The sequence below is a fragment of the Lissotriton vulgaris genome, chromosome 6 (genome assembly GCF_964263255.1).
Source record: "Lissotriton vulgaris chromosome 6, aLisVul1.2, whole genome shotgun sequence".
NCBI lineage: Eukaryota > Metazoa > Chordata > Amphibia > Caudata > Salamandridae > Lissotriton > Lissotriton vulgaris.
Window position 1 is genome coordinate 65,927,290 of NC_141694.1, and position 26,189 is coordinate 65,953,478.

The 26,189-nt window shown below is 46.2% G+C and overlaps 1 protein-coding gene across 1 annotated transcript in view; it reads right to left on the minus strand.

Moving 5' to 3' along the window:
• Positions 1–1,666: 1,666 nt before the first annotated feature.
• The window catches only part of LOC147706793 (beta-1,3-galactosyltransferase 2-like), a 47,643-nt gene continuing 23,120 nt past the window's right edge, over positions 1,667–26,189 (minus strand). Inside the window, exon 2 of the mRNA XM_086925925.1 lies at positions 1,667–5,818. Coding sequence (XP_086782051.1) covers positions 4,734–5,777 — 1,044 coding nt within the window. The 5' untranslated portion in view covers positions 5,778–5,818 and the 3' untranslated portion in view covers positions 1,667–4,733. The remainder of the gene's footprint in view (positions 5,819–26,189) is intronic.

The window sequence follows — 26,189 nt, forward strand, 5'->3', positions numbered from 1 at the left end:
AGGACAATCAAGATCACTTGTCCTGGAGCCTGTCAGCGACTCCGTATGGCAGCAGGGCCGCCATGAAAAGCAAAATACCTTGCCTCGGTGCACCGCTACGAAGAGTGAGGGCTGTCGCCCAGGTGCAGCGTGCCACTGAAGGGCCACAGGTTCTGAGCCGCACACCAGTGCGCCGACCAGGAGATTGGAGACTGTGTAGCTGCTCAAGACCTGTTGCGGGGATGAGAGGAACTTACTGCATCACCAGTGGAACGCCATTTTCAAGTGCACCTTGATGCATGCAAGGCATGTTTGGTAAGAAAGCGTAGTGAGATCCATGCACATCACATAACCATAGCGGAGTGGAAAAGTGTGGCACACTGGTTAGAGCAGGCAGACCTTGAAGCAGAGGTCAGACCCGGGACCAGGGTTCGATTCCCGACGCGGCAGGGTGTTGAGCTCAAATGTCCACGGACTTGATAATTCTCGCTTCGGTGCCTGACCTAATCATGGGTTCACACTCTGCAACTCTGGGCATTAAGCTTGCTTAATCTCCCCAACGGCCCCCCGCGCCGGGATGCCTGGCTTTCACCTTGGGGATGCCCTGTAGGGGCTATCTCACAGGGAAAAACCAGGACGGGTTCCCAAGGCAAGCGCGGAGATACCCCTTCGGGGGTCGATTCTGGCGCTACATAAGAAATGTAATAATAATAATATTAATAATAGCCTCACCTGGGTGTCAGGATTGTCTGGAGTTGAGAGGCTGACTTTGGCGCGGGTGAACCCTGGTCCAATTACTATTAGATTTACAGAATTGTTGAATTTGAAAGGAAGAATCTGGACAGCTCTTTGTGGTTTTATGTGGCCTCTCCCGTCACAAGCAAGAGGCCCAGCCACCCACGCAGAGTACCAGAATTATAAAATGTTTAGGCCTATAGAATGGTAGAACATTTATTATTATCAAATTATTTCCTTAAACCATAAGAGTACAAGAGCCATAACTGTATATTACTTTTGTTTATCCGCTACCAGGGCAAAGAAGTGCAATTAAAAACTCACCAATTGCTACTTTATTTCTTACTTATTTTCATCTCAATAATTAGTTTGAGAAAACCATCAGTAATCTACGCAAATGACACCAAATTTATTTGTGAATTTTACCTACTTTTCATGAATGCATTGCTTTCCAGGATCGTCGTGGGTTTGGCGCAGGTTTCTAACACAACCTGTGTGTTACTAAAAAAGACAAAAAAACGACAACTACTTTGAAAACTGCAAAAACAGGGGATCAGGAGTCCTCAGCACTCATGGGGTTAAGCACTCTAAGAGGGCGTGGGCAAATACAGGTGGTGTTGCAGCTGTACGGCTCCTTCGGAGTGGCTGTGCCCTAGGATAACCACAGTATCAGGCAATTTTGCACCAGTGCCAAGCAATTTTTCACCACTGGTACTTGTATTAAATGACGGACAGAAAGGGCTTCGCACAGGTCTTTGGTTCATATGTCCAGCCCAAAACAGTTTTGGAACTAGTTTGACACGGTTGCAATGTAGGAGTTTTAGTCTAACATCTAAAAGCATAACAATGTAAAATATTATAATAAATTAGACTGCTTTATGACACAATAAAAGAAAGTGTTTTAACGTGCCAGTTAACGGTTTTAAAAACAATGCAACTCTTGGGGCCTGGATCAAACAACAAAAGTCTGTTTATTTAAAATCCGTTCAGATGGAGGAGGTGCACAAACCAGAAATCTGCAGCGCGAAGAGACCGACCGAGGGCTATCTGATTGGCTTTTGGCAAGAACTGCAGCTGTGTGGGAGGGACCGAGAGTGATAAGAATGGGAATGAAAGATGGTGGATAAAATGAGAGTGTGGCACAGGGTGCGGCACAAAGAAAACAGTTGCATTTTAAAGGCGACAAAGTGCCCTGCAGTTAAGCTTATTTGCGCGTTAAGGTAATCTTAGTAGTTTTCAAATTAGAAACAGTTGCGTGGCTTCAATCTTCCTACGCAGCAGAAACACGAAGTGTTCATTTTGCCAAAAACAAACTTTTCCACACATGGAAATAAAAACAGTCAAATGCCAGATGTTCCGTTACTTGTTACATTGGCCCTTTTAAACAAGCATTTGCAATGTAATCGGTCCGATTGCATTGCAAATGTTTACGTTTAACCACATCGCTGCTTGAGAGTTTCCCCTGCTGTGCTGGACAGCAATGAAAACGGGTGTGGTCATGACGAGCTGAGCTCGTCATGAGCACAGGAGCACTGTGCTGCATGATGAGCTGAGCTCGTCATGAGCATGGAAGGGGTTAAAACTGAGCACGGCGCCGCTTCACGGACACAGCGCTCGGTTTCTTTATATATTTCTTAACTTCAACACTGAGAGTGGTGTTCTTGAAGTGGGTGCTGCGCTCAGTGCTAAAGTTAAGAAATATATCAATAAACCGAGTGCGGTGTCCATGAAGTGGCGCCGCTCTTAGTTTCAAAGTAAAAAAAAAAAGTGAAAAAACGTACGCAGCTCATGCGGCAGCAGGGGGAGGGGAAGGGAGCGAGGAGGGGGCCTGCACGATTCCCTCGCGGGAGCGAGCAGCAAGGCACGCTAATTGGTAACATAAGACGCCAGCTGCTCTCTCCTGCAAGTGAATCACCAGACGTGCACGCGTTGCCTTTGGAAGCAATGCAACGCATGCACGTTTTTGCAGGGAAAGCTGTGCTGATTACTAAAGCTCTCTTTCCTATGCAGCGCATGCGTGCTGCATAGGCGAGACCTAAAAATGGGATACATTTCTGATGTTTCTGCTCATTTTACCCGCCATAAAGAGTTACTTAAAGTGTTATGTGTTGCATATAAGCATACTGAAAACCAGCAAATATTACACATAAGCATACTGAACAATGGGAAACGTCACACTTTAGTGTACTGAAAACCAGGAAATGTTGCACATAAGCATACTGACAACCAGGTAATGTCACACATAAGTATACTGAAAACCGGGAAATGTTGCACATAAGTGTACTAGAAACCCAGAAATGTCACACATAAGTATACTGGAAACTAGAAAATGTCACATAAGCCAACATAAAACTTGGAGCTCTACGTCCCTTTAGTTTGGGATTCTGCCATCTTGTCCCCATCAGCCTTCCATAAAGGATTCACGACCAGCTCATAGTTAAGTCTTCCTCAACCAGGGTGTATATATATACGCTTTCATGTGGGCACTCTGGTGAAAAAGGTATCTAGCACTTGTTTTCTACAGATTGAGTTGCCTAGTTGAGTCCTGGCCTACACTCTGTCCCAGTCCGTGTCTTGGCTCGATTATGTTAAGGTCCTTTCTTAGCTGCCCCTGGTGCGCCGGCTCTAGTTGGTGCCAAACTCAGCTCATGGTCTGATTCCTGGTGTGTTCCATCAGGACAGTGTTTAACCTTCTCTTTGTAGCATGCACCAGTTTCAAGTGTGGGGTAGAGTCTTCTTCAGCCTAAAGCATCACCTATAGGGCTGTTTTGTCAAAAAACCTGACTTCCATGGCGCTACATTTCAGCTGCTGTAACCCCAGAAGGATGTTCTGATGCGCTTATGTGGCCCTTCAGCGCTGCTCTCCTTCTTCAGAACTCTCTATCTAGGGGCTTGGTCTGCATGAGCTTTCCCAGTGCGCTGATGGTCTTTACTTTGTGTTGTGCTTTACTAGTGCCAAGAAGTTTTGTATACACAAAGTCATAATGCCCATCCCTCTCGATTGATTCAGTTTCAATATACTGTATTTGCTATATATAGCACGCAGTTTCTTCCTAGGTCAGTTGGCACTATAAAAATACCTATACAAACATACAATTACTAAGTAACCAATTTAACAGTCATTTGTTGTAAAATTGCACAAAAATGTTCTTTGCTCAAGTTCATATTGTGGAGTGGATGTATGTGCAGATCAATATTGAAAACAAATTATTTTGGTAGAACGCCCACAGGGGTCTTTTATGTATCACATGGTGAGGGTTCCCATTATGAGAATGTCCGGTCACAATAGTTTCCATACATAAAACATTAGCCATTACAACAACTAGGTAGCTCCCACTAAGGACTTGTCCAACTCAGCGTACCAATTAATTACCACTATGGATTGCTTTGAGTATCATAGCAAGTAATGACCTTAGCAGGCCTGCCTATTGTTCATTGCCAATTAATGATCAGTACTGCTTGCTGAGTGATTCATGTCAATGTGTGACTACTTCCAATATACTAAATGTTACAATGGGTCGGACACGCTGGGCAAGCACTTACCCACCTGGGATTCGCAAATAATGGATTAATAAACTTTCCAACAAACTTTTAATTTCTAAAACATTGTCAGCTTGGACAATGGACCAAACCACGCGATCCAGGGGAAAGGGACCAAAGGGCTGGAAAGAGGTGTATCCCCTTCCAGGATTGTCCTGTATCCAAGAGAAATCCAAAGAATGGGTGCAGCATGGCTTAAAGGGTTAAACTGAAACAGAAATGCTGTCCAACTCCAAGGTGCTTTTGATTAGTTTTAGAGGCCTGTGCAAATCGTCCCATAATATGACAAACTTCAACCATTGGTTTATCACAGGATCGTCAGACCAACCAGAAGCTTTCTTTGAGTGATAGCCTTCTAGTGGCGGTCTTTGAAATATAAGGTGTCTCAGCGTCTACCTTTGAAGATGAAGGCACTCGATCTCTCTGCCAGTCTGTTTTCCGTTGTTTGAAGTGTATAGTTGTCAACAATGCGCATGCACTTAACTGTTTTTTTTGCTTGGACATTTGCGGCTGGTCTTGAAGTCTTGCCATATTTGTAGAAGCTCTTCTGGGCCGTAGTGGTGAACAGTGATAAGAGCTTGGAACCGGCAGTGGTTGTAATTTATTTTGAGCATATGAAAAAGCCCTGGGGGCGACCTAGTAATTTTTATCTGTAGCTTTTCGAGACAGATGCCGACAAAAGCGTCCTCAATGTGGATCAACGGCACAATCTGTGCAACATCGTAGATCTTCTTGGCCATGTCTCCAGAAAACACATAGGCTTGCCCTGCTACGTAAGGTGGGTACATTTCTCCAGTGTAGATCTCTTTGGGGACATAATATTTACGACCCCTCAACCGTTGTACCCTAAACCTTGGGATATAATATCCTGAGATGTAATTTTTTCTGGTTGGAAGATCAGGCTTCAGGAGCATGTAAATCAAATAATTGACATTCAGGAACATGTCGCTGTCTATTTTTAAAACATAGTTAGCATTTGGGCAGTATTTAGACACCCACTCCATCCCCATTAGAGTTTTCAGGGTCAGGTTATTATACGTGTCTAAGAAGTCTTGTTGAATAATGTCTTGGTACGTACTGCTCTCTTCTTGGAATGCAAGTGCGACACTGCTGTTAAATCGAGGAGATATCGCTGTTACAAATAGTCTTACAATCGACACACCAGAGACATTGCTTATGTTGCCCCATGTCCTCCGGATCACGTCTCTTGTTATATAGTCGTCCCCCTGAACAATGACCAACATCACCAAGAATGGTGATCCACCCTTGCACTTGTCTGGCTGATTGATGGTGAATTTGTAATCATGGGGATATGGCGGTACAAGCGGGTGCCTCGCGGTGCTCTGTGGTGGAAAGTCTCTGATTGGCTTCTGCCCGCTGCTGTTAGGCAGGGGTGTGAGGTGGTTCACAATCTCATATACCTTTTGATGAACAAGAACTGAGAACAAAATGATGCATAAAAAGCAAAAAAGGATAATTTTTGGGCCGCACTGTAGCTGTCTTTGTACTGTGTCCTTCATCATGGAAGATCTAGAAGATGCCACATAATGACGAAATCCTTATCCTGAAAGAAGGGGAAACGTGTTAAATACACAGATTTCAAGTAGATAACATAACACATAAAGATCATAACAAAGAAAGAATATTCCGACGAAATCCTTATCCTGAAAAAAGGGGAAACATGTAAAATACACAGAATACAAGTAGATAACATAACAAAAAAAGATAATTTGTCATTGAACCAAAGACTACCACTCCATCATACAAACTGTTAATTTACTTTAAGTTGAGGTAATGGACATACCAATACGATTCAGCATGGACATCAGTGAAGATTTTACTATTAACATTTCTATAATATTAATATATGTGGCACAGTGAGTCAGTAACACAAACTTATTCTGGAGTTAAGATTATGCAAATTAACTGCTGCTCATTATGGTAAACAGGATATAATCCCCCACCCTCTTTGGATATTCAGACAAACTCCCAATTAAGTCTGTACAATGATACTATGAAGTGAACCAAACTGGTAAGGGTCAGGCCGGGGGATTCAGGGTGGTTCCACCTATTTCTTAGCGAGATTTATAGAACAGCATTGCAGTCAAAGAGAACTCCTCTGGTCCTATGGAGGGGGAAGAGAAAGGCGATGTTTATGCACTACACTGAAGTGTACACTCACCCATTCACAGAGGTTAGTCAAGGGGTGTCCTAGTGCACATGATTTTTGTTTTGCTAGAGCATGGCCTACCCCTGTAGCACCAGGCTTCTACCCACCATTAGAAGCCTGGAGCACTCCGCTGTTTTCAATGGAGCTCCCAATCTTCCAATGTTCTAATAGTGTTTGTTGTATGAAGTCTTACAATTAACACCCCAGAATCATTGCTTATGTTACCCTATGTCCTACGGATCACCTCTCTTGTTATATAGGCTTCTCCCTGAACAATGACCAACATTACCAAGAATGGTGCATCACCATGGTGCTAATTAAGTTGTTATTCAGAGTAGTTTGTTACATCTAAAAAGTAAATTGAGCTTGAAAGATCTGTGTTTAGGAAAGTAACTCTGTCATCATTCTACAATGAAAGTCTATAAACAAAGGACTTTAAAATGGCAGCCATATTGTTGTGAAGGGTGGGTCATTTCATAACTTAGGATACAATGTAGAGTTTGACACCCTAGATATTAACATAGCTACTAAAGTAGAGTCACCTGCATATCATGACGCTTCGGCTGCAATCTCTATTTTCATGCCTCGTACTGGATGTGTACTGTGGAGTGCTGCTGATACTTTGCTCTTTCTGAAATCATTCTGGAGGTGTTTTACATAATCAACTAATGATCATTCTGCAGGCCATGTTTTACATAATCAAAATAAATATTACCAACCAAGAAGCCACGGCAGGTAACAGAAAATCGTACCTCCCACAATCTTCTTTAAATTAAAGTCCGGTGCACTCATACCCCAGTCCCAGCCATTGAGTAGTGCTGCTGCAAGGCAGAAACGTGTACAGAAAACAATATGGGAAGGTGCACCCAATGATAAAGAGTCCAAAGTTTCCAATTTTAAAGATTCTTTGGTTTTTTTGTGCTTTTTTTACTCTGTTTTCATCAAAACAGCCTCTAGCCAACATGTTTCGTTCATAGAATGAACTTCTTCAGGGCTTCTATAGGGTTTCATGTAGTTAGGCGATGAAATGATGAGATTTCTATGTTCCAGAATTATTATGATTCCATTCTCCATGTGCCATTATAAAACATGGCTATAACAGTCTCCATATAATCTGTTTTCATGAATATGGAGTAATGAAAGTAAAATAAAGAAGATTCTATAAAATTGGATAATTGGGTGCACCTTCCCATATTATAATCAAAATAAATGGTGATTTTAGAGCAATGATGGAAATACATCACTTACCATTAAATGTGGGTAGTCTGTCATGTTTATGTGTTTAAACATGAATTCTATTTCTGCTTTCAAGCGAGTAACTGGTGGTGTGAGTGAATAGCCAAGAGACATAGGTTACTGTACGGAGAATATGATGGAAGAACTAGCTGCTGATCCCATCTGCTACTTGTATAACAGCTGTTTCTTTGTATCCTGAGGACATTGTTGGTGATTAGGGCAAGAACTTGAAAAATGGTATCCTGTCTGCCATTTCTACCCTTTTTCAGAAAAACCCTGGCATCCTACCCCTAGAGTGCTGCACAGGATGTGGGTTGGAGTTATGTGTACTAGATAATGTTCAGACACAATAAGCATTCAGTATACAAGGAACCAAACAGTGAGACCTTATTCCTGTTGAAAACATCAAGGAGAAATGTTTCAAAAAGTACCTTACAGTGAAGACATCAAAGGCCCTACCTTGACATTCACCATGTCCTGGAGCTTTCACGGACCCAAGTCGCCGATGAGCAAGATTCACACCAGTCAGAGCATGGTGAGGCAGAGGGTGCTGTTAAACTAAGAGCTTTGTCCACAACCCACCTAACAGAATTCTTAAATGCCTTTAGATTGTGCATTTGCAGTAGGTATCACTGGTGGTAGATATGAGGAGGCAGTGCGATAAGGCTCTGTCAGAAACAGCGCGTTTTCCATGCATCTGTTGAAAAAGGCATTCCCTCAAATAGCAAGTTAAGTCACAGAGTGGCTGAAAGTAGTTTCACTGAACAATGCAATGAATGCCTAGTTGTTAACATGTTGCATAATTCTAGGGGGTGCTTATTAGCTTCATGCAAATCATTTCCATTTTGGCAGGGAACCAAGATTGGAAATAAAGTTCACATGATTTTTCAAGTAAGGAAGTCGGGATTAGAGCTTGATTCACTGAAAGAACTAGACCTCTTTCCCCCCATTTTATCGTCCTGGGATGGACGTGTGCATCAGCCAGTGGCGTAGTAAGGTCAGGTGGTACCCGGTGTGGAAAATTTCTTGTCACCCACCCCGTTGAGTTCAGCTGCGTTTTGTTGCAATTGTTGACTGAACTAAAAAGTTTCAATACGTACATATTTTTGCCATTTTGTCACCTCCCTCAGTGATGACACCTGGGCGGCTCGCACCCACCGCACCCCCCTTCCTACGGCAGTTGCATCAGCATTACCAAAAACGTGTGATGTGCACAATGAACTCAGGAATTGATAGCACTTCCATTGACCCTCCAAGTTATCGTGCTGGCTTCCATGATGTGTCCTTAGCTGTGGCTCCCCAAGACTGACGAAAAGCCGGTTTTGCCCCAGAGAAAAAGGCAGTTTACTGCAGAGAGAAACATGTATTCCAAGGAGTGGCTGCTATGAATTACATTTTTTTTTTAAGCAAAAAAATTTAAAAATCCATGAAATCATATTCTTTCTCTTTAGTTTTAGGATCAATTTGCTGTTCAAGCATTTTCGTGTCAGTGTTTTCGACTGCCTTCCATCTAAAGTGTTTGACAACTATACTGCAGTACTGAGGTTGCAATGGGATGAGCAGGGGAATCAAGGGGACGATACCCCTATTTTTTTTATTTAAAAGTTTATATTTAGGTAATCATTCCCTTTTCTGTTTCAATTGTGCATTTTTATTATTTCTTTAAACAATAAAATGCATTCTGCCAGAAGGAAACTAAGAAAAGATCCAAAAGTTTAAAAAAACTTTTTTATTAAGTTGGAGGTGGTGAACTTTTACAACTTTGCGGCTCGCAAACGTCTTCTGCTACCTGGTATGGAGAGCGGTGAAAAGTGTGAAAAATGCAAATGTGAAAACAAGCTTTTTTAATTGAATTATGTAAGCAAAATACTTAATTCAAGTTCATAGTCTCAAGTAAGTGTAGCCTCCCAAGTGACAGTGTAGGCTCTTGAAGACGTTCAACAACCACACACAGGTTTTACCCTATTGTTCCAAATCTCAGTTCTATGAGTATGAGGACTGTTAAAAGTACTATGCAGTGAAGTAGACAATGTATATCCCTGCTGCGGTGATCCTGACTCTAGCTCCGTGTCTTCACGCTGATCGCCTTAGGAATATGCGAGGGAGAAGCCGGCTGCTAGCTGTTGACTGCTCTTGGCTTAGCAGATCTCGGATTTCAGCTTTCAGCTCGGCAGGCTCAGCCCCAGACTATTAGCCCCCAGCTTGCCGTCCCCTGCCTCCAGCGACCTCCACACAAGTGGGGGTAAGTTATTGACCGGCAAGAGCAGGTGAGGCGGGAGCGCAGCGGGAACTGAAACAGGCTGAGCGGTCTGAGCGGGTGAGCATTAAATCTTGCACAGGCGTGCAACACATTCCCAAAATACAGTGCAGTAGCAGCAACAGCTGGGCGGGAGATGAAGCTGACAGCAGGGTGCAGGTCAATACGGAGCCTTGAGTCTCGAGTAACGAGATTGTCTGCCCCTTGATTGATAGCCAGTGTCCGCACAGCAGGCAGGGGCGGCTCTAGGCTCATGGCGGCCCTGGGCAGGGAGCATAGGTAGGGGGCCCCATAAGAGGGGGTCCGGGCGGGGCAGAGCGCGGAGGCCAGTGAAGATGGGGGCGGGGTCAGAGTGTTTGGAAGTGGAACAGAGCCGGAGGCCGCCAAATCCCTGCCAGGGGCCACCACGCAAATATGTATCCAGCCTCAGAGGATTATTATATTAAGGATATATATTGGCGTGGTGGCCCCTGGGGTTTGGTTGCCCTGTGCAGGTGCACAGCTTGCAGATGCCTAAGGCTGCCCCTGCAGCAGGTCGTGGCAGGAATCCAGGCCGCGATCTGTGTCCCGAGCCCTGGGGAGAGGCCGGGAGAAGCCATGGTAATTTCAATTGCTGCCATCACTCGGGCCTGGACCGGACCTGAACCAGACCAGCCCAGGGGGCGAATTTGCCAGTGCGGTTGCGGACATCGCAAGTACCGCCTGTCCACAGCGGGTCCACAGCCCAGTCCAGCTCTGCCCTGCCCTGCCCAGCCCATCCCCGCCAGGCTCGGTGGGGATATAGACACCAGTGGTGAGGCGAGGTGAGCCCTGAGCTGAGGCGTGGTGCGGTCAACGTTGAACGGACTCCATATGACGCTATAGGAGTGTGGAAGATGGGTGTCGGGGGGCAGTGTTGTGAGTGGCCTGCGGCGGGCAGAAAGGAGGCCTGAAAGGAGGTCAGAAAGGGGGCAAAGTTCGCTGCGCAGGTCCCCAAACCTGTACCCACTCCATCAGCCACTATTTGGTTCCACCCTGTTCCACCCCACGAGAGAGCTGCCTGCCGTCTCCAAGCGCTTCCCTACCACTACCACCACCACCTAGAAGGGTTCGCTAGGGTCTGAGAGACGGCAGATAGCGGCAGACAGTGGACATTGGGCAGCAGTGTGTGCTGAATGTACGAAGCGCAGGGAAGAGTTTGACGCTACCCACAGTAAGTCCCGACATCCCACCTGGGACTCCCAGCCTTTCCTCCACCCTGGGAGATAAGGGCAGGGCCAGTGGAGGTCATTCAAAAAAAGCGAACAAGTGGCTGCGCAAATTCCAGAATCAATTAATTATAAATAATTATAAATAAATAATTACCAACCCCCAGCTGCTGCCGCATGCAAATCCGCATGTAAATCTCCTTCTGCAAAAAAAAAAAAAAACCCAAACACTGTTGGTAGTAGCCGGGGCCATAGAGTAACGCAAGGAGGCACTCTCACTGCCCTGCGGCAAAATCAGACTAGACATAGCCACATCAGTTCCTTAGGTAGCAAGGGGCCATTCACGTCAATATTTTTCGGAACAATGAGATTGGGTAGGACACGAAAGAACCCACCACAACCTATGAAACAGAAAACCAAACCCAAAACAAACAATAATAACGCTCAGTGTAGTGCTGCCAACTCATCAACAATTCCTTTAATGCCACCAATCTACTCGATATTTGGCTCAATAAATCCCACTGGCAAATTTTCGTTTTTGAAAGACCCAGTCGCAGCAATTTACTCAATGCCAGCAACGCCAAATGGTCTCCAAAAACCACCGTGCAAAGCAATTACACAGACGGTCGACAAATCAACTTCCTCGCCTCACTCAATGCCTAGTATAGTGCCCACAATCGGAATAGAAGAACTAGGCACGAGCAAGCCAACAGCTCAAGAGGCGCAGAGTCCAATATGCCAGGGGACCAATAAGTACATACTACAAACGCAAGTACATATAGAATGGGGAGGTCACGGCCATGAGCAAGAGCAGGCAAAGCAAAAAGAAATGGCATGGTCTCACGGATGGGATCACTGACAGCACATTGGAAAATCCAAGGCACAATCCCATAATGCATACAAGCCAAACTAGAGTAATAAGGTCAACTACATTACCAGCACTACTAATCAGCGACGCCAATTTGGACCAACTAGGGGAGGGGAGCCCCCTGATTTTAGGGTACGGTCGAGGACGTAATGACACAAACGAACCATATGAAGTGCACAAAGAAAAACCCAATAACCATTCGACACCTAGACAAGAGTCGCGATCAAATCAAGTAAAGGTCGATTTCAATAAAAAGGATGAGGTGTGCGATTCGTGGATGGAGTCACAAATATTCATTGATAACAAGGAAATTCTACAAGCATTGAGTACAACGTCCACTAATGATATACAAATTAAGAATAGAAAAGAAACAGACCCTAAGCAAATCAAAGCTTTCAACAAGCTTAAAAATCAGTCTAAAGATGTGCAAGATAAAACTCTAACTGGCAACTATACATTCAAACAACTGATGTCAGAAACAGAAAAGGAAAACATAATTGAGATATCAAGCGGGGTGGAACAGGCAGTGCTAGTACCTACGGATCCACTTAATAAAATATGTCAAGAAGCTCGACAGGAAACAATAATAGACATTTCGAGCGTGTTAGCATCCTCAAAGGCATTTAATAAAACATGTCAATCGACTGAACTAAATTTGGAATATCGAGTTGATATGGCAAGGGAAAACCCGGAGGAAAACATAAAAGGCTCAAGGAATACGCCAACTTTTAACACTAACCGGTGCCAGCAGGTGGATAAATCTCTCAAGGGAAAATTTGAGCCCAATTACAATTTGGAATCCATAATAAAATTACATGGTGCTCTGGGGAAAATATTAGAAACATCCATCAAAACGCTGAATATACAGTCCGACAAATTCGACATTCAAATTAATCTTATGAGCCTAATTGATGAACATATTTCAGACATAAATAAAAAACTTGTTATTATGACAAACACGCTTGCAAACTTCCAGGACCAAACTAACCCTCAGGCCCAGTCCCCAAATTGTACATGTAGCCCTATACTAGAAAAACAAAGGGATCTACCAACAATACTTAAAAACATCTTACTGGAGTGCAAACGTGTAAACCGTGAGTCGGATAATACGGAAAATCTTGGCACCATCAGAAAACTTGAAGAACGAGACACTATCACCACAGAGCTCCAAAAAGTCATGTTCCATGACGAAATAGTAAAAACAGAAAAAATGATGGAAAAAATGTCACAACAAATAATAGACTCAAACTTACCACAAAAAAGGCAACAAATATAAAATATGGAAAATTAATAGAGGTTCCAATACCATCAAATGACCAATCCCTAGATCCAATCAAATATAGTGACTCGTTGACCACTGAAATTAATTAATTAATTTATTTATTTATTTTAAGGTTTTATTCAGCGTGAACTTGACCCGTGAGGGTATCAGAGCGCTTTACATAGACAAACGGTAGTATAGAGCGTAGTGTATCACAGGACCTGTACTTCATAGAGCTTACAGAAATTGAGGGGTCATAAGGTAGGCGGGAGATTTCAACAATACTATACATTTGGGGAAGGAGAGACTGTACAACGGGGCATTTTACAGAGAGCAAGAGACATACAATAGGCAGGAAATCACACGAGTACTGTACAAAGTCGCAGTATGAGGCAATAGTCTCTTAGGTAGCTGAGGAGCTTTAATCAAGGAATTTACCCATGAGGAAGGATTTGGCCTCTTTTTTGAAGCGTGCAAGGGAGGGGATTGTTCTGATGTCAGGAGGGAGGGAGTTTCATATACTTGGTGCAGATCCGGCCAAGGCTCGATTGTAAGTTTTTGTTTTCCTAAAGCGAGCAGGCCGGAGGAGGAGGGTGTTAGCCGATCGTGAGTTTCTGCTTCCTCCAGATAACACAAGCTTCTGTGCAAGATACGCAGGGGAGTTAGAGTGTAAGGCCTTGTGCGTGATGCATGCCAGTTTGAGGTGGATCCTAGCCTCGACAGGAAGCCAGTTCAGAGCTTTCAAGTGAGGAGTGATGTGATCGAATTTTCTAGAGCCTGTAAGTAGTCTGGCGACTGCATTGAGGCATGTTTTTAAGGGAGCCAGCAAGATCTTAGGTAAGCCGGAGAGGGTGGAGCAACCATATTCCAGTCGGGAGATAACTAATGATTGGACTGCTAGTTTTAGGTCAGGAGCGTCAAGAAAAGGTTTCAATTTTCATAGGTAGCTTAGGTGGAATCTGGCAGATTTGGCCATTGCGTTGACATGGTCTCGCATGTTCAAATTGTGGTCCAAGGTAATTCCCAGGGATTTGGCCGAATCCACAATGGTTGGAGAACAGTTTAAGGCAGTGATGGCTTTAATCCATGTCTGGATCTCAGAGTTGTTCTTGGGCGGGGAGATTAAAAGGAACTCAGTTTTCTGAGCATTGAGTTTAAATTGGTTTGAGGAGAGCCATCTGACGGTCAGCTTCAGGGCCTCATTGAAGGTGAGAATAATCTGAGTGTCATCAGTGTACATATGGAAGGAGATATTTGCAGTGCAAAGGGTTTGAGGTAGAGATTGAAGAGGGTGGGGGACAACGTTGATCCTTGCGGGACTCCCACCGTGACCATGGAGGGGGCGGACAGTTCGCCGTTGATTAAGAACCGATCTGATCGGTTTTGAAGGTAGGCGCTAAACCAGTCGAGGACTGTACCATCTAATCCCATTCTCAGTTCAAGGTGTTCGAGTAGCATCTCGTGGTTGACCGTGTCGAAGGCGGAGGAAAGATCAAGGAGAATCAAGAGACAGGTTTTATCTTGGTCAAGAGCTAGAAGAGCATCATCGACAATGTGGAGCATGGTGGTTTCAGTACTGTGACCCGGTCTGAATCCGGATTGGCAGTCGTCAAGTAGATGGAAGTTGTTGATGTGGAGACTTAGCTGTGTCTGGACGCACTTTCCCAGCACTTTGGCCAGGAGAGGAATGTTGAAAATTGGTCTAAAGTTGTCTGGGGAGGCTGGGTCCAATGACGGCTTTTTTAGAATGGGGAGGACTTGGCCAGCTTTCAGTGAGGCCGGTATTGATCCCTGCCGGAGAGAGGCGTTGATAATCGCAGTCCAGCTGGGAATAATAGATTTGGCAACGGCCGTGAGACAGTTCGAGGGGAGCGGGTCGTTGAAATGGTTGTTAGGGTTCAGGGTTGAGAGGATTTTAGCGACCGCGTGTTCATCATAGGGTGTGAATTAGGACCATTGTGCTTGATTCTGCGGTGCGGACCATGTCGGCAAGGGGAGAGACGTTGGAAGGTCAAGGTTCGGAGGGGGGAGTGAGGCTGCTTTGATTTCGATATCTAGGGCTTTAATTTTGTTTGCGAAAAAAGAAGAGAAGTCCTCAGAGGAGATGATAAACTTGGGGGTTTCTTTCGTTGTTTTGGACAGTTTGTTCGATTGAAGTTTGACCATTTCAAAGAGCTTGCGAGGTCTGTTCTGGGCATTTCCTAGTTCCGCTCTGAAAAATTCCTTTTTTGAGTTGATGATTTTCTTGTTGTAAGACTTTCTGGCCTGGCGAAGAAGTTTGAGGTGATCTGCCGAGGGGTGCTGTCTCCAGATTCTTTCGGTTTGTCGGAGGGATCTCCTCTCATCATTGAGGGAGCCAGTGAACGATGGGTTTCTATCATTGACTTGAGTTCTTTTTAGTTTAAGAGGGGCTAGGTCATCCAAGATGTTCAACATTGTAACTGAGTAGTGATCATTTAAGTCGCTGACCGAGGTGATGTGGTGGGGGGTGGGGGGGGGGTCGGATTTGCAGCGAATCTCAAGTTCATTGAGGCCAAGGTTTTTGGTGTCCCTGGCCCAGCGTTTAGGGAGCACCGGTTGTGGTGTCCATGACCTGCGTGTGCCAGGTAGCAGGAAGGTGATGGCATGGAACAAAGGCAGGAGCAGATAAAAACCATAAATATCCAACAGCCAGTCTTAACCAAAAGACAAAAAAAGTGTGCTAGAAAAGCCAGAAATCAACAACTAAACAGCAGACCTGCTAGCAAGCAGGCCCTGGTCAATTATCCAATTTTTAATCTCTCCAAGAAACTAAGACAACCCCAAATCCAAACTGTTAGAGAGGAAGAACATCAGCCCACCTCCATGGAAGTTCAAACTTGTGGGAAAGCACTTGTGCCAAGATTCATTACTTCAGTATGCACAGAGGAGTGCGATGACGACGAACTCGTGACCGACTCACCCGAAACAAGTAGTGCAAACTGGAGTCTTGAGAGGGGTGACCATGAACTACAAGGAGCAAATAGAACAGCTGGGAGCCCAACAGGCCAATCCATAATCATCGGGAATAAATTAAAACAAGTAGTTCGGTCCACAAAGCCGGAATATGGACAGCCTACAAGGAATGTAGAGAATAGTTCTAGAGAGATGGGCAAACAAGGACACCCAAGGGAGGTGATAGACAAAGCTAATAACAAAAAACAAAAAGTATCCCCCGTCAGTGAAAGTTGACAAGAGCCTGCAAGATCAGCTATTAGTCAACATAATCACGGGACATGGTGGCCCAAAGATTATTTTCTTTTTTTCTTTTTTTATTTTTGCGTCCTCATATTCGCCCTTGGTGACGAGGAAATATAGAAGATGACTGAGGCACTGGCCCAGGTATACTGGGGGGGGGGATTTAGATGGTAGCTGCCAACATATCCCACAATGCCACGCATCCCAACTTTATCCTCATCTAATGGTACCAACAGGGATGGTGAACTGCTATGTACAACCCATTTCATAGCCGAAGTTGCATATATAGGGTATGTAAAGCAAAAAGGGATCAAATGATCCATCCAAGCAGCACAATCATAGGACTTGGGGGGGGAAAAAAAAACCCATAATGTTCTGGGCTGTAGTTACCAGTTCAAAAGTAGCCAAAATCTTCTTTTGTGTTGGTTGCCTACTCTAGCCATATCTATTTTGGACATCTGTAACATCGCTGCTTGCCACTCTGTATAAAGAGGAGGTGTCTTGTCTTTCCAGCGTTTACAAATTTCTCTTCTAGCTAATAAACAACTATAGAAGACCAGTTTTTTACTTATACCTTCAATCTCAGGTATAATACCAAAGAAAACTAACGTGGGGCAAGGACTGACTTTTAGATCAATTGCTAGTGAGAGGGAAGCACAGATTTCATTCCAAAAAGATGTTATATAGGGACACTCAAAGAACATATGTGTATCTGAGGCTGCTGCTAAACCACATCTAGGACATGAGACCTGAGCATTATTAGTGAACTTTGATAAACGTTGTGGAGAATAGTACGCTCTATGTAGGGTGAACAAGTGGTTTCGACGAAGCCAAGATGGTTTTATAGTCTCCCCCAGAGTCTTAAATGATTTAAGCCACAGGCCCTCTACATCAGTGTTAGGTATATATGTTTCCCAGAGGGAACGGGGTAGCAGGAATTCACCATCAATCTCGTCTAATATAAGATTATACCAGAATGTTACCTCTTTTTTAAAAGGAGGTTTGTCCATCAGATAGGATACTAGATTATTGTCAGCACCTAATTTATGCCTACCCCTTCTTAAACTGTATGCTTGGGACCAACTCTGAATTTGTAGGTATTTAAATCGTGAAAAGCGAGTTCCTATTATTGAGCTCAAGGACTCCCATGAAAGTAATACTCCGTCAACAAACAGGTCCCCCCAAGCTGAGATCCCAGCCTCTCTAACTGGGAGGGCTAAACTATCCAAAAGCCAAGGTGGAGCACCTGGCGAGTCCCATAGCGGGCCCGACTTTGATAGTAATCCAAATTGAGTGTACGTCTTAGATTTGTCCATGTTCTGGCTAAGTCCCTCAGCACCTTTAACTTGACCTTCTTAAAGTACTTGGGATCCCCAAATTTTAACAAAAAGTTTGTTGGCCCAATTTTTTCTCCTTTGAGGAGTGCTACGAATAGTTTTCCACTCCCTACGTTATTGGGGGTCTTTAAAAGCATCCTAATATGGGAGAATTCGAAAGCCCAACCATATATCTGGAGGTCTGGTGCTGCGAGGCCTCCTTTTTCTCGACGCCGTCTAATCTTCTTCCAGGATAACCTGGGCGTGCGGCTGTTCCAATTGAATCTATTTAATTCAGTTTGGAGTTTGGCAGTCAAAGATGGATCAAAAAAAAGAGGGATAGTGTTAAACAAAAACATAATCTTGGGTAAAATGGTCATTTTAACCAAATTAGATCTACCTATCAGGGAAAGAGGAAGAGCTGACCATGATCTCAACAATCTTCGAGCTTCCTCAGCCACCCGGGCAAAATTTAGAGGGGCGATCTTATTAATATCCGTATAGCTATTTAACCCAAGATACCTAAGGGTGGCACTTGGCTGTACTCCTACAACCGGTGCAGGATGATTCCAAACCATAATGTCGGTTTTGGATGCATTCACTTCATAACCGGATATTACCCCAAACTCTTCTGCGCTAGATATGACCGTAGGGAAAGCTGAACTTAAATCAGATGAAAAGATAAGGACATCGTCCGCGTATAGTGCGACTTTCCGTTCCCAACCTTCAAAAATAAATGGTTTTATATTGGTATTTTCCCGAATCAATTGAGCAAAAGGCTCGATATATAAATCAAATAAAAGTGGAGAGAGGGGACACCCTTGACGGGTTCCTCGTGTAATATCGAATGGCTCCGTAAGCTTCCCGTTAACCAATAGTGAAGCAGAAGGATTTTTATATAGTAGTTTTACTGCTCGTCTAAAGTTGTCTCCCAGATTGAACTTTTTTAACACTTCTTTTAAGTACACCCAGTTTACCCTGTCAAAGGCCTTTGTGGCATCAAGAGTGAAAACTGCTAAAGGAAGTGATGCTGAAGTGGCCATATCTATTGCACCAATGAGGTCATACGTCAGTTCGTGCAGTTGCCTCTCTTTTACAAAACCTTTCTGATCCATATGCAAGATGTTATTTGCTACACCCCCCAATCTATTCGCAAGTACGGCTGCAAAGATTTTATAATCCGTACTAAGAATTGAGATTGGTCTATATGACCCGCAATTGGTTGCAGGTTTACCAGGCTTTAAAATCAGGGTTATAGAGGCCCTATCCCAGGAGGCAGGAGGTAAGGCACCTTCTAACAAGATTTTGTTAAACAGATTTGTTAGTAGGGAAGAATAGATGGACAGATTACTTTGTATATTTCCGAGGGTAACCCGTCTGGTCCTGCTGCTTTGCCTTTTTTTACTATTCGAGATGGCTAGGCTAACTTCCTCCGATGTAATAGGGCATCTAAAATTTCCATTTGTTCAGGGTCCAGAACCGGTAGAGCGATCCTAGATAACCAATCCCTTGCTTGAATAGGTTGTACGTCGCTATCTTCTTGATATATCTCACTAAAGAAACTTCTAAAAGTGCCACTGATTCCCTCATCTGTAGAGTGTAGTGCACCATCTTTGCTGATGGCACTGATGTTATTTCGGGCCCTATCAGTCTTCGACTTCCAGGCAAGGAGCTTACCGGCTCCTTCCCCATATTCGAAGTGGGCCAATCTGCTAGCCTCCCATCTCTCTAAGACCCGTGCACTCAAGACTGAAGAAAGATCTCCCTTTAGGACTGTTAGTTTATCTTCCAACCCAGCTGGTGGAGACCCTGTTAATACTGATTTTGTGATAATCTCTTCTTGAAGTTTTGCTATCTCCAGTTCAATAGAGGCTACAGCTTCCCTATAGGTCTTATTTTTGTATGCAGAAATATTGGTTAAATAACCCCTTAGGGTTGCTTTAAATGCGTCCCATGTTATTCCGGGTGGCGCAGACCCCTGGTTAAACTCCCAAAAGAGTTTGACTTCCAGATTTAATGTCTCTGAGATGTCCGAAGTAGAGAGTATTGATCTGTCAAACGACCAGTATTTTGACGAGGGCCTGGATGAAACCTCAAGCTCAAGCAAGATGGCTGTATGGTCTGAGAGATGGAAAGGTAGATGAGCAACTGATTTTACGAATTTAACTATAGTGTGATTAATTAGAATGAAGTCTATCCAAGACTGGTGATGAAATTTGTAATTTTTAAAAGTGACCCCCTTTTGGGACCCATGTAGAGTCATCCATATATCGACTGTGGACTGTGGGTTGCTGCGGGCCGGAATAACAGGCGTGGAGGCCGTATATATTGGGCTATGGTAGCTCTTTTATTGTTCTTTTCGACAACAGTAAGGGGGTATGTACATAAAGAACTCCGGGGTGTAGCTTTGGTCGTCTCCCAGCGGTACGTGGTCCAGGGGATCTTCCAGAGGTCTTCACGTCTTCCGGGCGTTGGGATGACCTCGGAGGGAAAAGGGAGAAGCAGGGGTTAGTCCTTTGGTAAAGACTTCTCTGGTACCGTTACCAACACCGGGGCGTGCGGGGGAAAAGAGAGAGCCGTGAGGAAGGGGGCGGATAGGGGTGGAGAAGGGGGGGGGGAAGAGGTGGGAGAGGGTAGAAGGGAGGTGCGCTGGTGAAGGGGGGGGGTGTAGGGAATATTATACAAGATTGACTAGTGAAGTGTCTCTAATTTAGTTTATATACAGTGTAGAGGTGCTCTAACAGTGAGGTCTAACTCGATACAAATATCTACAGGTATCTACAAAAGGGGGTACACGGAGACGGTAACAAGGTACTCACGTGCCCCGCCGTAACTCTTCCGCGAGTTACGGCCGCTCTCCAGCCACCTCCTGAGGACTCCACCACTCCTCGGTCCAGACGTCCTCCAACTCTCCGTCTTCGATCCTCGTACTCCTCTCTCTCTCTCTCGATGGTTCTCTGTGCGCTGTCTCCTGCCACGAGTCGGCTATCGGGAACGTTCTCCTCTCTTCGTCGGCGTCTTTTATAGTTCCGGGCCCTGGGATGGAGGTGGGACTTCCGGTTTCCCGGTAGGCTGCTTCCGGTTCGGGACTTCCGGGGTCAAGGCGCTCGGGAGGTTCCGTTTCCGGGATGAGTCTGGGTTGGTTCCAATGGTTGTGTGCCTGCAGGGGAAACAAAGAAGAAGGACTCCTGGTTGTCAGAGACGCAGGAGAATTAGAACTCGAGGAACCCTCACTCGAGGGTCTCTCCGTTGAGGTCTGTTTCGTTCCCCTTCCACATCCCCTTTCCCTAGCTATCCTTCTTGTGGGGGTGGAAGGTGGGGGATATCTGGATAGGTAGTCTGCATTTCCCTGCTCGGCCCCTTTTCTATGCTTTGTCTGGAATCTGTAGGGCTGTAAGGACAAGAACCAGCGTAGGACCCTGTCATTGTGTCCCCTGTTACGTGCCATCCATTCTAGGGGTGCGTGGTCCGTATACAGAATGAACTCTCGCCCTTCTAGGTAATAACGCAAGCTCTCAATGGCCCATTTAATAGCTAGAGCTTCTTTCTCGACTACCGCGTAGTTCATCTCACGGGGAAAGAGTTTCCTACTGAGGTAGAGGATAGGTCTCTCTATGCCTGACTGGTCTTTTTGGGATAGGACCGCTCCCAGTCCCTGTTCCGAGGCATCAGTCTGGAGAACGAAGGGTTGTGTGTAGTCAGGACTGATGAGAACTGGCTCGGACAACAGTGCATTTTTCAGGGTCTGAAAAGCCGTCAACATTTGAGGTGAGGGTTGTCGTAGCAGGGTTTCTGTTCCAGGGGTTTTCTTCAGGAGATCGGTTAGGGGTACTGCAGTCTGAGAAAAGTTTGGGATGAACCTCCGATAGTATCCTAACAGCCCAAGGAAGGCCCGGAGGTCCTTTTTGGTTTGGGGGAAAGGGATGGACTGAATGGCTTTTATTTTGTTGTCTTGAGGTCGTATAACCCCCTTCCCGAGGAGGTAACCCAGGTATTTCACGGTTTGGGCCGCCAGAGTTGTTTTAGCAGGGTTAATGGTGAACCCATATTCACCCAGGGAAGTGATTACTCTTTCGAGATGGGACAGGTGTTCAGGCCAGTCGTTGCTATAAATAACTATATCGTCAAGATAAGCTCCTGCGTATTGGGCATGTGGTTGCAGGACAATGTTCATAGCCCGTTGAAAGGTTGCTGGGGCCCCGTGAAGCCCGAAGGGCATAACTCGAAACTGGAATAGGCCGTCCGGCGTAGAGAACGCCGTTTTCTTTTTATCTTCGGTCTTCATGGGGATCTGCCAGTATCCTTTACAGAGATCCAGCGTGCTGATATAGCGAGCCCGTCCAATGCGTTCTATCATCTCATCTACTCGGGGTAGTGGATACGTGTCGAAACTTGATACTTTATTGACTTCCCGGAAGTCAATACAAAATCTTGTTGAGCCATCGGGTTTCGGAACAAGCACGATGGGTGAGTTCCAACAACTAACGGAGGGCTCGATAATACCCATTTTCATCATTTCTTGTACTTCCTCTTGGATGATTTTGCGGCGGGCCTCTGGGATGCGGTAGGGACGTTGTCTCACGATTTTTCCAGGTTCTGTTTGGATCGCATGCTCGATGACTGTGGTGTGTCCCGGAGACGTGGAAAACACCTTTTGTATGGGTGATAGGATTTTCCTGAGGTCTTGTCTCTTGTTTGGCGGAAGTTCCGGGTCAACACATTTTACGAAGAGCGGATCCCCTGGGTTGAGCCTGCTGGAGAGCACGGGTTGAGGCCCCTCCCATTTCTTGAGCAAATTTATATGGTAGATTTGCCTCTGTTTACGAACAGGGTCTAGTTCAATCTCATATGTAACAGGGGTTACCTGTTTCGTCACCAGATAAGGGCCCTGCCACTGTCCAAGCAGTTTGTGGTCGGATGAGGGTATAAGAAGTAACACTAGGTCTCCGGGAACAAAGGTTCTGGGTTTGGCTCCCCGGTCATATTGCCGTTTTTGTGTGGCTTGGGCGGTCAATAGGTTCTGCCTCACGATTTCCCTAATTTGGCCCAGATGAGTTTTAAGGTTGGCGACATATTCCGGCAGGGGTCGGGTACGGTCAGGCTCGGCTTCCCAGGCTTCCCGAGCCATGTCTAGGAGGGTTCTCGGGGGTCTTCCGTAGAGGAGTTCATAGGGGGAGTACCCTGTGCTGCTCTGGACCTTGCAGCGGATAGCGAAAAGGGCCAAAGGAAGCATTTCCTCCCAGCGACGGCTTTCTAGTCCCAGCAACTTCTTGAGAGTGGTCTTTAGAGTCGCATTGTACCGTTCTACAAGTCCGTCGGTCTGGGGGTGATAGGCAGAAGTTCTTATTTGTTTTATGCCCAGTTGTGAACACACCTGACGCATGAGAGACGAAACAAATGGGGTACCTTGGTCTGTTAATATCTCACGGGGAAAGCCCACTCGGGTGAAGATGGTTACCAAGGCTCTTGCAATGTTCTGAGTGGTGGGATGTTTTAACGGGATGGCTTCAGGGAATCGAGTGGCATAGTCCACGAGAACGAGAGCGTACCGACATCCACTTTTCGAGGGCAACATGGGACCTATTAGGTCCATCCCCACCCTGGTGAAAGGGACATCGATAAGGGGGAGTGGCTGAAGGGGGACTCTTGGAGGCCGGTATCGACTGTTCTTTTGACATACCGGACACTCTTTGCAGTATTGACTCACTTGTTTATGTATGCCCGGCCAATAGAATTTCTCCAGTATCGTTTGTACGGTTTTGTCGTCCCCGAAATGGCCTCCTAACAAATGGCTATGTGCTAAGAATAATACCTTCTCACGAAAGGGACCTGGAACGAGCAGCTGGGATTCTTGTTGGGGTCCACCTTTCCTATACAATAGACCATTTCGTTTAAAGAAATAGGGACATACGTGCAAGGGATCCTCATTATCAAGGGCTCGTCCCCAGGCGTCCTGTAGTACTGGGTCTTCTTGTTGTGCTGCACGGAACTCTCGGTCATTGTCCCAGGGATGCAGTTCCACCTGCACAGGATATGCAGCGGCGTAGGTCCTTTTCTCTTTCTTCTTTTGTCCTTTTGTCTTCGGAGCCTTGGTTGTGGGCTCCACAGGAGGAGGATTACGGGAAAAAGGAGCCTCGGACCACCATTTCTCCAAGGAGTTGGTGGCGTCGTGTAACAGTCGGGGAAGCCCGTGGTAATCACTGCCCAAGATTACCTGTTCCGGCAGGTTGGGTACTAGTCCCACATTAAGGGGACTACGCTCTCCCGAGTACTGTTGTACCTGTACCCGGGTGGTGGGATATCTCCGGGTATCACCGTGTACACACTGGATGTCTACGGTGCCAGTCATCGGCCCCAGAGGGTTGGGTATTTCTTGCGGTCGTATCACGCTTTGCCGACAACCTGAGTCAGCTAAGGCCATCATTGGATGACCGTCGATCCTTACCGGACATCGGAAGGGAGGTGGACTAGCCTCCTGGGTGAGACATACATAGTTCCTAGTAAGGCCGACCTCCATTGGTTCTTCCTTTTGAGGGCAGAACCTTGCAATATGTCCATAACCCCCACAATGGTAGCATTGAGGGCCGGGAGGAGTTGGTCTTGGGGTCACCGGGAAGGGAACAAAAGGAATAGGCTCCGGTTTTCGGGGTACTAACGGCCTCGGGGGTCGAGGATGGCTTCCATGGACCGTTCGTGAAGGATGTTCGTCCTTCTTCTGAAAGTCCTGTGCCCGGCTAAAGGCACTGGCGATTTCGACTGCGGTGTCTAAAGTGAGTCTCGAGTGCTGACGGACCCACTTCTGCGTAGCTGGGTGTAGGGAGGCCAAAAACTGTTCCAAGTAGATTTTTGCAAGGATTTCGTCTTTGGTGGATGTGGCGGGCTTCAGCCAGCGGTTGGTGAGGTCTTGGATGCGGAACGACAAGGCCCTGGGGGTTTCCTGCGGTCCTTCCCGTACTTGCCGCAGCCTTGTCCTGTAGGTCTCGTCGTCGATCCCAAGTCGCTCAAGGATGCACGTTTTTATGTCCTGGTACGGAGTCTGCCCTTGAATATTGGCCTGTTGGTATGCCGTTTGGAGTTCGCCCGTCAGCAGTGGCCCAAGGTAGTGGCTCCATCGGTCAACGGGCCAAGCAGCAGTCTCAGCCAAGCGCTCAAAGTTCGTAAAGAAGAAGTCCGGATCCTCTCCGGGAACGTACTTTTGTAATACCACCGAAGGCAGGGTAGTTGCTGGTCTCGATTGTCCCATGACGTCCACAAGCTTCCCAAGGGCTCGATCTTGAGAGGTGCCCTGGTCTTTCAGGACATCGTGCAGCTGGCCACGGTCATCCTCAGCGGTTTTAAGAAACCGCTCCATCATCTTTCCTAGGAGTTCCTGGCTTTCAGCGAGTTGCTTCACGGCGGCCTCCATGCTTCCGGATCCCTCTTCTGACACCAGGTGTGGACTGTGGGTTGCTGCGGGCCGGAATAACAGGCGTGGAGGCCGTATATATTGGGCTATGGTAGCTCTTTTATTGTTCTTTTCGACAACAGTAAGGGGGTATGTACATAAAGAACTCCGGGGTGTAGCTTTGGTCGTCTCCCAGCGGTACGTGGTCCAGGGGATCTTCCAGAGGTCTTCACGTCTTCCGGGCGTTGGGATGACCTCGGAGGGAAAAGGGAGAAGCAGGGGTTAGTCCTTTGGTAAAGACTTCTCTGGTACCGTTACCAACACCGGGGCGTGCGGGGGAAAAGAGAGAGCCGTGAGGAAGGGGGCGGATAGGGGTGGAGAAGGGGGGGGGGGAAGAGGTGGGAGAGGGTAGAAGGGAGGTGCGCTGGTGAAGGGGGGGGGTGTAGGGAATATTATACAAGATTGACTAGTGAAGTGTCTCTAATTTAGTTTATATACAGTGTAGAGGTGCTCTAACAGTGAGGTCTAACTCGATACAAATATCTACAGGTATCTACAAAAGGGGGTACACGGAGACGGTAACAAGGTATTCACGTGCCCCGCCGTAACTCTTCCGCGAGTTACGGCCGCTCTCCAGCCACCTCCTGAGGACTCCACCACTCCTCGGTCCAGACGTCCTCCAACTCTCCGTCTTCGATCCTCGTACTCCTCTCTCTCTCTCTCGATGGTTCTCTGTGCGCTGTCTCCTGCCACGAGTCGGCTATCGGGAATGTTCTCCTCTCTTCGTCGGCGTCTTTTATAGTTCCGGGCCCTGGGATGGAGGTGGGACTTCCGGTTTCCCGGTAGGCTGCTTCCGGTTCGGGACTTCCGGGGTCAAGGCGCTCGGGAGGTTCCGTTTCCGGGATGAGTCTGGGTTGGTTCCAATGGTTGTGTGCCTGCAGGGGAAACAAAGAAGAAGGACTCCTGGTTGTCAGAGACGGAGGAGGATTAGAACTCGAGGAACCCTCACTCGAGGGTCTCTCCGTTGAGGTCTGTTTCGT